We start from the raw sequence: 12,445 nt of genomic DNA on the forward strand, positions 1-12,445 counted from the left end.
AGATTCATAGTATTTGAATGTTACATTAAAATAATGTAAATAATTGAGTTGTTTTATAATAATAGTTTATGTAAACTCAATGTTAATTTTTTTAAAGCTTTAGCATTTTTTTAATCTTCTTATTTGAATAAATTTATCAGAGTGCGACAGTGTGACACATATTAGAGTGTCATTTTGGGTATCAAAATCTTTAGGATGTTTTTTCTACCGTATAACGCCTTGTACATTACTTTTTGCTTAAAATAATTTAAATCACTTGTTATTTTTAAAGTATATATATATATATATATATATATATATATATATATATATATATATATATATATATATATATATATATATATATATATATATATATATATATATATATATATATATATATATATATATATATATATATATATATATATATATATATATATATATATATATATATATTCTAGAAGATGGAGAAAAATATTGTTACTTCTGTAGTTAGAATATACTTATGATTTTCTATATAATAAATATTTATACAATATTATTTTTAAACAATAGGTAATATTGAATATGAGTTATTTATTTTAATATATTATAGAAATAAAAATAAAAATTCTATTCATTTAGCTCAATTAACAAATAATAATTAAATTATACAAACTTATTTTTAGTAATATTGAATTTGAGAATTTCTTGATATTTATACTTTGTTTAAGGATTGACAAGAGTAGTTCCCGGTTGTTTTTCAATGTCATAAGGCCATTTTTTGTTGGGTCCTTTTTAAACTTATGTCATTCCTTTCATCATTTCCAATATATGATAATGATACTTTAATAATAATATCATTCTCTCTCTTTTATTTATTCTATTTTTGTAATTTGTGTGAAATTGTCAATTGAATCATTCATTATGGGACGAATGAAATAACAAAATCTAAGATATTTTTAATTAGTCTAATCATATTAATGGTAACTACACACAAAAAAAATTACATGTGACTTCTAAGAAACAATGGTAGATTCTAGTTCCACAACATAACTTTTCATCATTCTTGGTCTTGAATATAAAAGTCCTGTCGACTGAATAAAATTCTTTTTTTTTGCTTATTTTACACGACTATCCTTAGTCTTTCAATGTTGTATCATTGTATTTTGAGAACTTCGACTTTGTGTGATCATTGTGGTTTGATTGATGAATCTTCCCTCACTATAGAAAACTTTGTAGAGATTCCGAAAAAACTTTGAAGAAACTTGGTTTTGCTAACCCATATTTTTGCACAACTCTAAATAGTTAAAATTGGCTTGAAAATAGAATGTCGGATGATCATTGTAGTCTTTTTGAGGTCTTTTTGTAGTAGAAATTTATCTTTACATATTCTTGAGTGATTCATAATTCTCCAATCATACCCTTTAGCTATATAGATTCTTTGATCCCTTCAACAAGGACAATATACTTTGCTTAATTAGTAGATAACATGACAATTGATTGTTGTTTTCTCTTCCAACATATAGTTGTCCCAAACAACTTAAAACTAAAACCTGCAAATTTTGAATCTACGAAACCCTCCAAAGCTTCTTCCTCTTGATATTTTTCAAAAACCAACTTACTATGTTTGATCTACTATAAAGACTGTCATACATAATACTTCTAACCCCAACTGGCATAAGGAGTAATGCCAATTTTCTTTTTCTCTTTCTCAGTTTGAGGATATTGATTAACTAAAAGCTTTGTGTGTTGACTTAAAGGAGTGTTAATAATTTTAGAATCTTGCATTCTGAACCACTCTACCACTTTCTTCAAGTAAACTATATTGAGATAAGAAAAAATAATTCTTCTTGCGGCTTCTCATAATATTTATCTCCAAGATTCATTTAGCTTCACGAAGATCTTTCATCTCAAATTCATCATTTAATATCTCCTTGAGCTTGCCGTTCTCTATCTTGCTAGAGATTTCCATCAAAATATTATCATTCTACATAAGGAGGTAGAAAGTGACTTTATCATTCCACTTAAATATGTATATACACAAATATAATTATTATTTTTTACAAAATCATGTTTAAAAATAAATTCATCAAACTTACGATACCATAACATTGAGCTTTTTTTCAACCCATACAAAGATTTCTTTAACAAACATAACATAACCTTATCTTATACAAGACATTTAGGTTATTACATTTATTTTGTCTCTTTAAAGTATTCATGTAAGTTGTTTTGATGTTCATCTATTCCAACTCAAGATTATATCGATCCACAACAGCAATAAGTACACTTATAGAATAGTATTTTACCACAGTTGAAAATATTTCATTGTAATCAATCCCTGTCTACATGAGTAAAATGCTTTTCTACAAGTCTTTCCTTAAATCGAGGTTCTTAAATTCTTGGAATACCTCCCTTTTTATTAAAGATCCAATTGTATCCAACCACCATTTGTTTCTTAGGAGGTCTCATAAGCTCATAAGTGCATTTCTTCGTCTGTGAATGTATCTAATCATTTACCAACCTTAAGCATCTTTGATTATCTTTGTTTTTTACTTCTTTTCTTAACCTCTTTGGTTCAGAGTCTTGGAACATTATAGCCACATCCAAAGCATAGCAAGGATCAACATAATCATACCTCTGAGGTCATACAATATCCCTTAAAACTCTATCACAATCTGTTGGTTCTAAGTGTTGGCAGCAATTTTGGTAAAACTTAGAGTGTTCGCAAGATGTCACAAGTGTTGTCTTGACATAAGATAACATGTCATGACATCTGTATACAGAATATTCAGTATGAATGTTATGTATTGTGTGATTGCGTTTTTTATGCTAATTTATGTATGATTGAAGAGATGATTAAAACGCGCATTCAATAAGTAATTACAACCAGATTGACTTATTTTCCAATGAGATATTATCAGCTGTCATGAGAAGATATGAATGGAAAATAGTTTTAGGGTTTTATGATGTCCAAGCCCAGGCAAATGCTTATATATAAAGGACATGGAAAACCTAGTTTTATACACAAGAAATAACGAACGAAATATTGAGAGAGAATAAGGGTTTGAGTCTTGTGTGGTCGTGTGAATTGTAAGCCATTCATTCATCCATAGATGATTGAATTGGACTGATTTTTGAGTTGTAATTTGTCCACTCTAAGCTTTGAAGCATGAGTGTGTGTTTACTTGATTGAAGCTTTTAAGTAAGATCAAGTATGTGTCTTTGAAGAGTGTTTTCTTTTCATTGTAATTCTTGTTTTATGTCACTGCTGTGATTGAGGGGGAGTGAGTAGGATCTCATATCTAAGAGTTCTTAGGTAGAAGTCACACGGGTAGAGATTAGGTGAAAAGACTGTAACTTGAAGTTGTTTACTGAGAGTCTTTGAACTGATTATGTTTAGTGGATTTCCTTCCTGGCTTGGTAGTCCCCAGACGTAGGTGAGTTTGCATCGAACTGGGTTAACAATTGCTTGTGTCTCTTGCATTACTGTTCTTTATCTTTTATCCTGTTTGTATTGTTCAGATATTAGTGTCGTGACATTACCTTCGAAATCTCATATCTGATACCATAATTTCACAATCCAATTGAAAATTATGATCCATTGTAGGTTTCCCCTTAATATTATTTGAAACATGAACTATCTACCCGTCTCTAGTTGGAACTTCCACCTCAAACCGAGCCATATTCACCATAGTTTTCGATGCGTTAACCTCCAAGTATTTTCACTTCATCCTCATACGACCTTCATCAAAAGGAACATCCTTTCTTTTAATAAAATTTTCTCCTCTAGATCCATCTTTCAAAGTATATAACCATTCGTCTCTTGAGGACAACCAAAGAAGATACAACGCACAATCCTAACTTCAAGTTTATATTTCTTTATATGTGCAAACTCTAAATATCCAAAAATATTCAAATTTGAGTAGTCTAATAGTTTCTCACTCCAAACTTTTAGAGACGTCTTAAAGTTTATTATGTTGGATTGATATCTATTGATCAAGTAATTTGTTGTAGCAACAACTTCACCCCATAAACCTTTTTGTAACTAAGCTCCCAACAACATGCACCTTTTTCTCTCAAAACTAGTATTATCCATGCATCATTTGCCTCTTCATGACTTGTTTATTGCAAAACTCATTATACTAAAACAACTTCAGGCATATTGGTAATTCTTAATACGCTTAATTTAGTTTCCAAATGATATTCTATAATAGTATACCATTCATTAAAATTTTCAAAGTGTCACTTTTACTCTATATAAGGTAGACACATACTCTTCTAGAAAAATCATCAATAATAGAGAAGAAACAAAAACCAATGCCCCATGAGTGGCCACCAATTTGAAACACATAGATGTAAGTGAACATACTCAAAATATCTACTAAAATTTTGCACACCACTCCTAAACTCCACCCTATGTTATTTGCCTAGTATGAAATTATCACAAAATTCTCCTTTATTAAACAGGTAATGATACATGACCAATAACAGTGGAGCCATCCAAAATATATAACCAACATATTTTGGACCCTTTAGGCATTACTAATGCACCATGTGAGATTTTCAACACCCCGCGATCATTTCTGGTGCATTAGCCTTGACCATTAAACATGCTTATGGATAACAAATTTCTCTTAAGCTAGATAATATAGCTAATATTTTGTAAAAGGAACTCACGGTCATCAAATATTTTCAATCTTACTGTACCAATACTAAGAACTTTGCATATCTTAATGTTTCTAAGCATAACAATTTCATCTTCTTTCATCTCTAAAGTCTCAAAATGTTTTTTTCTTGGACACATGCGGTAAGAACATCCGGAGTCCTTAACCAAACTCTTTTTTGTATCCAAATATGTTACTACCAGTGTGTTAACACTTTAATAAACAAAATCATCCCTGCTCCCTATTTCGGGACAATCATTCTTAAACTAACTAGTTTTTTGACAAGTGAAGCTTTTAAACTTTAACATGTCCAAAGCCTCGTACTTAGATCTAGACTTTGACATTGATCTCTTACCTTTATAATTCTCTATACTCTCACTACTTCATATTGAAACACTTAATCGTTCACCACTATCACCAATATTAGAGTCTTTCTTCTTTGATAACTTATTTGATCTTATGGTCATCTGAAATCCATCCAAAGTGAGAATACCTTATTTACCATAAAGAAATGCATCATTGAAGTTATAAAAAAACTAGGAAATGAGATTTATAATATTAGAACCTTGTTTTCGTCATCAATTTTCACCTCAATATTTTTCAAATGATCAACGATTTTGTGAAATTTTATCAACTTCTCCACAATAGAATTATTCTCAACTATACAAAAATAATAATTTTTTTATTTCACAAACAATATCTCAACCAAGTATTTGGTCATATACAATGGTTCAAGCGTCACTCGTATCTCATATGTGATATTCTCCCTTGCGACTTCCCTTAGATCTTTATCTTCGAGAAACAAGATAATAACACTTTTGGGCTTATCCACTATCACGATAATCTCTTAGTGTGTTAGGTTTGTGGAGATCAGTGCATCTCACTTCAATTCTTCCACACACCTTTATTAAGTTAATATTTATTGCATCTTAACCTTCTATAACCCAAAGTCATTGTCTTCGAAAAACTATCATCTCCAAAGTCTCAAAATATTCTTGGACGCATGCGATAAGAACAACTAAAGTTCATAACCCTAATCTTAATTTTCTCCAAACATGTTACCACTAGCGTGTTAACACATTAAAAAAAATCATCTTTGGTCCCTATTTTGGGATAATCATTCTTGAAGTAACCGGTTGTTGACAACTGAAGTTTTTAAACTTTAACCTATCCAAAACCCCATAATTCGATTTGGATTTTTACTTTGATCTCTTTCCTTTCCAGTTTCCTCTATTCTCACTACTTCATATTGAGACACTTAATTCTTCACCACTATCGCCAATATTCAAATCTCTCATCTTTGATAACTTCTTTGATCTTACGGTTATTTAGAATCCATCCAAAGTGATAATACCTTATTTACCATAAATATATGCATCATTAAAGTTATCAAAAGGAACTAGGAAATGAGGTTTTGAAGAGTAGAACATTGCCCCCATCATCAATTTTCACCTCAATATTTTGCAAATAATCAATGATCTTGTAAAATTTTATCAACTTCTCCACAATATAATTATTCTTAACTATATATAAATAATAAATTTTTTATTTCACAAACAATATACGAACCAAAGATTTGGTCATATAAAATGATTCAAGCTTCACCCACATCTCATATGTGATATTTTCCCTTGCGACTTCCCTTGGGTCTTTATCTTCAAGAAATAAGATAATGGCACTTTTGGTATTTTCCATCATCATGATAATCTCTCTTTTGTTAGGCTTGTGGACATTAGTTCATATCACTTCAATGCTTCCATACATGTTTTTTAAGTTAAGATTTTATTCATCTTAACCTTCTATAACCTAAAGTCATTGTCTTTGAAATATTTTTTGACATCTCATTTGGAACTCATGGTGCTCACATAGATACTTAGCTCATTTCCCCCACAGTGGGAGCCACTTGTTGTGAAATTGAAATGTTCAATCACACAAAGATCTTTGATGTATGGGACAAAACATAATGGCATCCAACCAAATGGCTCAAGTGCGATGAAAATATTAATGGCGAGAACAGAACGAAATTGTTTACATAGATCAATCAAATTGATCTAATATAGGGGAGAGACAAGCTATATGATTAACTATAATATATTATAATATATTTAATCTGAAGCACGCACTATCATGCTGACATTTCAATATAATTTGTGGCACATCATCATTTTTCATATGTGGCATCTTCCAAATTTCATCTTCACTTCTCAAAAGATACAATCACATAACGTTAGAGGTCACGGGTTCAAATCCCGGCAAATACAAAAAATATATTAGTTTAACAATTTCTTTTTAACTTCTATTATAATATATTAAATCTGAAGCACACACTATCATGTTGACACTTCAATATAATTTGTGTCACATCATCATTTTTCATATGTGGCATCTTCCAAATTTCATCTTTACTTCTCAAAAATACAATCACATAACGTTAGAGGTCACGGGTTCAAGTCCCGGCAAATACAAAAAATATATTAATTTAACAATTTCTTTTTAACTTCAATTTTATTTTCTATTATATATTCTTTGTATCATGTTTTACAAATAAATTAAAGACAAATAACAATGTTCTTGCATTTGTCACATATAAAGATATAGAATTTGTCAAAATTGATTTAAAGTTTACACAACTTTTTTCTTGTATTGATTGTAGAAAGTATAATAAAAATTTAGGTAGTAATGCCTAAAGTAAGTACTATGCTATTTTAACTAATAATTTAATAAGTGTCAATTATAATTCATAATAAATTATCAGTAATACAAAATTACCGATCATATTTAAAAAAAAATAATTCTTGACATAATTACAATTCAATAAAAAAACAAATAAAATGTAATTTTTAACCGCGCATCGCGCGGGTCTTAATCTAGTTTATAATTATTACAAGATATTTCAAGATGATTTACTATAAAATATTCAAAGTTCCCTGGAACAAATCATATTTTCTACTTAAGTGTTTTTGAATCTTTCTAACTCTCAATGTATGAATTATACAAATCTACCTTTGATAATCCCAAAGATTTTTGTACACCCCGAAATTCTTAAAGTCGAATATGCTTCTCGAATTTTGATATGGCCGAGATGACCTACTTAGTTGGGATAAACTCATCCCAAATTATAGAAGGCGCACCTAAAAGCATTTGTCGTTATAACACCCAAGGGTCAAACAATAATTACCGATCTGTTACAGTATTGTATCCATTGGTAAAAATAACCGACTAGACCATTAAAACTTATTTAAATCATAAATACCTAAGGCAATATATAAAGACCGAGGAATAACAGAAAAATGACATATGCCCGATGAATAACACAAAAAGGAGGAGACACGTGAAAAACGTTGGACCACCAACAATGTTGGTCATTCATCCCTTTCTAACAGGCCTCATGTCAGACAGGACGATTGCAATCCCACCTGACCGGCTTCAGGGGGATTTATCCAAACAATGTTTATCAAAAACAATTTCCAATCTCTAAAAATAAGATAGAAAATTCTACACCTTATGAAACTTTTACTTATAACAATTGATAGAGAATCATATTTATAATTTCTGAAACTATAAAGATCCTAATTTATCCTAAAATATGATCCATCACCAAACAAATCCTAAAATCAAACTGACCCAACCTAATACCTACAAACCACTCGGTCACTTGCCGAAAACTTGCATTATTTAAACATTTTTTTCTCCTTTTCTCACTTGAGATGTTAAAAAATATTACATTTTATGCATCCCCAGTAATATATACAAAGGCTTCAACGAATCAATTTCCTCGTAGGTTCGTCCCTTTACATAAACCATTTGAAGACTCCAATAAACTAATATCACAAATATACTATTTTGATTCAAGACATCAAGGATTAATTATGTTAGAAGAGTCTCTAAAAAATCACCAATACCTCATATGGATAAAATCAATGTGTTGACTTCATGACTAGACTTACGTCACTTCTAATTAATAAAGGCCTTTTAGTTGAGGCATCTATTCCATTAAGTCTTAACGTCATGATCACACGGGACAATGTGAGAATGTCATACATATGTATTTTATTTTGTTTGTTAGCCTTGTACAAATATATTCAAAAAAAATTAAATTTAAATGACTATATTAAATATACTACAATCATAGAATACTTCTAATGATAATTAGAAAGTATAATTTCACATTCATTGTTTTTATTTTATTATTAAAATATTATATTTGTTATTAAATATATAACTATTTATTGTATACAATCTTATCTTCACTAATTAAAATTATTAGATTTTTTTTAAGGGAAATAACCCATACCTACAGGCATTTCATTGGTTTCTCAGTTTCATTTCGCTAAATCTTTATGAATTGAGATTTATTTTTTCCAAGGTAAACAACTCGCAAATACAAACATTTCATTTGTTTCTCGGTTCCATTTCTCTAAATCTTTATGAATTGAGAATTCAATATATTCTTTATCAAAATCTCTCTCAAATCTCTCTTTATTGTATGCTTTATGACATCTATGTAGTTTCTACATCAATCAAATACAAACTTGTTTTAAGTGTAAAGTATTCTCTCTTTTTCTCTTTCCTTCTCCTTATTTTTTTGTTAACTCTCTTATTATGTATTTTTATCTTTGAATTGTTAAGACTATCTCAACAGTCATTTATTTTCAGGTTCAAACAACTATGATTAATCGACGAAGAAAAGCGAACTTATTAGATCTGAACAACATTACATCTGAAGAGTCTTTATTGGATGAAGAGCCATCTGAGTCTATTCATGTTCCCATAAATTATCTCGAGGAAATTGATGATGATGTTGTTGAATGTTCGCCTCGAGCTTTTGCCCAGGTTTATATCCTTCAACTTTTTTCATTTTATATATTATTATTGTTGACGCTATTTGTTTTTAGACAACAACTTAAATAACTATCATTAAAGTTATATTATTTTTATTTAATTTATCACTACTTATTCTAAATTTAATGGAAGACTAAATATCTAGATATCGATCTTCCTTACTTTTATCTTTTATTGTCATAGGCGGTGGCCAATTTAGGGAGATCTCGTAGAAGGATTGCAATTGACTTGAATTTGGGTAATATTTTTTTTACCTTTCAAAGTGATCAATTACATTTGTGTTTCAATTTTATTTTATTAAAGATTTTATATGTGGATTATCATTTTATGGTTGTTTTGTAAGTAAAAATGATACATGATTATATATTCGTGACATTGTAAAATATTTATCCCCTTACCCATTTATCGCACCTACACCTCCCATTGACCGGGTCGACGAGCTCTCTCGGCACTTGGCCTTCATTGCCTATCATTTGGAGGAAATTTTGTTTCGTTTAGAGGAACACAAACTCTGTATTTATGATGGATAGTGGGCAGGAATTACTATGTTTAACTATATGCTTGAGTGTTTTTATTTCATTATAATGTCACTTTTTGATATAATGAAATTCATGTTTCCAAACAACATATAAGATAAATTAATTTTGATATTGATAATCAGATATCTAAATATCTGGATTAAAATATGTAAGTAGTTTTTAAGAAGTATCTATTCATCATTCATTTTTCATGTGAATTATCTTTATAAAACTTTTTTATTAATGGAAATATTCAGTATTCCAAATTCGTTTTTAATGGATGGAGATTTTTCAAATTCTCCTTAACCTAACTCTCAATCATGGCTTTTGCAGAATATCAACTGATGCCAACACCTGTTATCCATTATGGAGAGAACATAGAAATTCCAACTCTGCCATCAGAGAACATCGAGAATCCAACTATCCCAACATCAGTTATGCAGTATACACAGGACATAACTGAACCAATTGATCAAAATAACATCAATGAAGCTGTAACAAAATTCTTATCTTGTTTAATTTTTTTTACTCATTATTTTTTATGTTTAGATTTTTGAGTTGAAATTTTTTTTATAGACTAAAAATGACAAGAAGTCATCAGAAACTAACAAGGAAATGTCTGAGCCTACTATTCAAGCTGTTGAACCTCCAAAAGAGGCTGAACCTCCAAAAGATCCTCCCTTAAACTGCCCAATATGTATGGAAGCTTTTGTTGAGGAAATGTCAACTGTGTGTGGCCATATTTTTTGCAAGATTTGCATTAAAACAGCAATATCAAGACAAAAAAAATGTCCTACATGTAGAAAAAAGCTTACTTGTAGAGGGCTAAGAAGGGTGTTTCTTCCATCTTCCAGTTGAAGGTATGACCCTTTATATATATATATATATATATATATATATATATATATATATATATATATATATATATATATATATATATATTCCATTCAATTTTTTTATTATTACACGATAGGATTCATATACACATATTATTAGGAAGGTGAAGTTCCTTCTAAATGTAACAAATAATTTTTATTCCTATAATCTTATGTGGATGATGTGGTTTCTCTGATGCTATTCAACAGGATCATTCAAGATGCGTTGAGGAAAATTGGGGCATGATTGTGCTACTTTTAATATTGCTGAGTGATTATGTTATTTAAAATATGTTTTTTAACGACTATGTTTTATTTTTTTGTCATGTATCATTTCTTTTTCATGTTCTTACTCGTGAATTTTATTTGGTACAAGTGAATGTTCAATAAGTTAGATTAAAATACATCATTACTCTTGAAAAATGTTGGGTGGCTTTTTTCTTTTGGAAGTGGTACATTTAAAAACAACTGTTCACATGGCTATTAAACACAAGTTATTATTTTGTTTGACGAAACTATAATATTTTTACTAGTTATTTAATGATAAAAAAACTATTCTCTTGAAAAAGTTTCCTGATCTAGGGTTAAGACGTGCAATTTATATTGGTCTAATTTATATTGTTGGACGTTACTCAAAAATACTTAAAGTGGGTTGAGGGGTTGTTGATGTCAACTTAACTTTTTTTTAGCACAGGAGATAGAAAACAAACAAGGAAATATAAAGGTATATTTGAATTATGTCATAGATAAAAAGGTTAAAAAAATTCTTTTAAATTTTTATTCTCTTTTGAAAAGTAATTTGAAAATAATGTTAAGACAAATAATAGATAAAGAGTTAAGAATGAAAAAATCGCATAATATTTTTATACCCTTTTCCAACTAATTACATTAAAGAATAAATAATATTTTGAAGAAATGGGCAAATAGTCAAATTTAGAGTCAATTGGAAGGATGGTTAGGCAAGGACAATTACATGTGAATATGTAAGTTAGTTGAATTTTTATCAAATTTATTTAAGATTATGTTTGGATACGATAAAACGAAAGGAATATAAATGAGCGGAATTGAATGGGACAGAATAAAATAAAGATATCATTTCATTTTTTGGATATTTTATAATCGAAGAGAGTAATTTTATCATTTCGTCTAAATTGAAGGGTACAAAAAATGATGGAATGAGATAGAATGCATTCCATCCGATTCCACTCCATTTCATTCATTTTTAATTAATCCAAACAATCGAATTTAAGTATATTCTATTTTATCTTATTCAATTCCATCATCCAAACATACCCCAAGTCTAAGAAGGTTGTTGAGGTGTTAGGTTTTGTAAAATATCACCCCAATGGGATAATTTGACATTTTACTCATATTAATATTCTCATACATTACACCAAAAGTTAATTGAGAATAGATAAGTAATGTAGCCCCCCGTCATGTTGGCTAATAATTAGATGATTGTTTTTGTATAAGTAATGTAGTTGTACATTTTTTCAAAATAAACTATCAACAAACCAAAAGATTTGTACTTTAACAATTTTTTAGGGCTTAAGAAACTCATAGTTTCGGAAAGAAATTT

The 12,445-nt window shown here is 29.2% G+C and overlaps 1 protein-coding gene across 1 annotated transcript; it reads left to right on the forward strand.

Moving 5' to 3' along the window:
• Window positions 1–9,251: 9,251 nt before the first annotated feature.
• On the forward strand, window positions 9,252–11,270 carry LOC127093012 (uncharacterized). The gene is made up of 5 exons (XM_051031907.1): window positions 9,252–9,464; window positions 9,657–9,711; window positions 10,325–10,485; window positions 10,568–10,851; window positions 11,077–11,270. The coding sequence occupies exons 1-4, from the start codon at window positions 9,300–9,302 to the stop codon at window positions 10,847–10,849; spliced, it is 663 nt and encodes a 220-aa protein (XP_050887864.1). The 5' UTR covers window positions 9,252–9,299; the 3' UTR covers window positions 10,850–10,851; window positions 11,077–11,270.
• The last annotated feature ends 1,175 nt before the right edge of the window (window positions 11,271–12,445 follow it).

Source organism: Lathyrus oleraceus, chromosome 6, assembly GCF_024323335.1.
Source record: "Lathyrus oleraceus cultivar Zhongwan6 chromosome 6, CAAS_Psat_ZW6_1.0, whole genome shotgun sequence".
NCBI classification, from domain to species: Eukaryota; Viridiplantae; Streptophyta; class Magnoliopsida; order Fabales; family Fabaceae; genus Lathyrus; species Lathyrus oleraceus.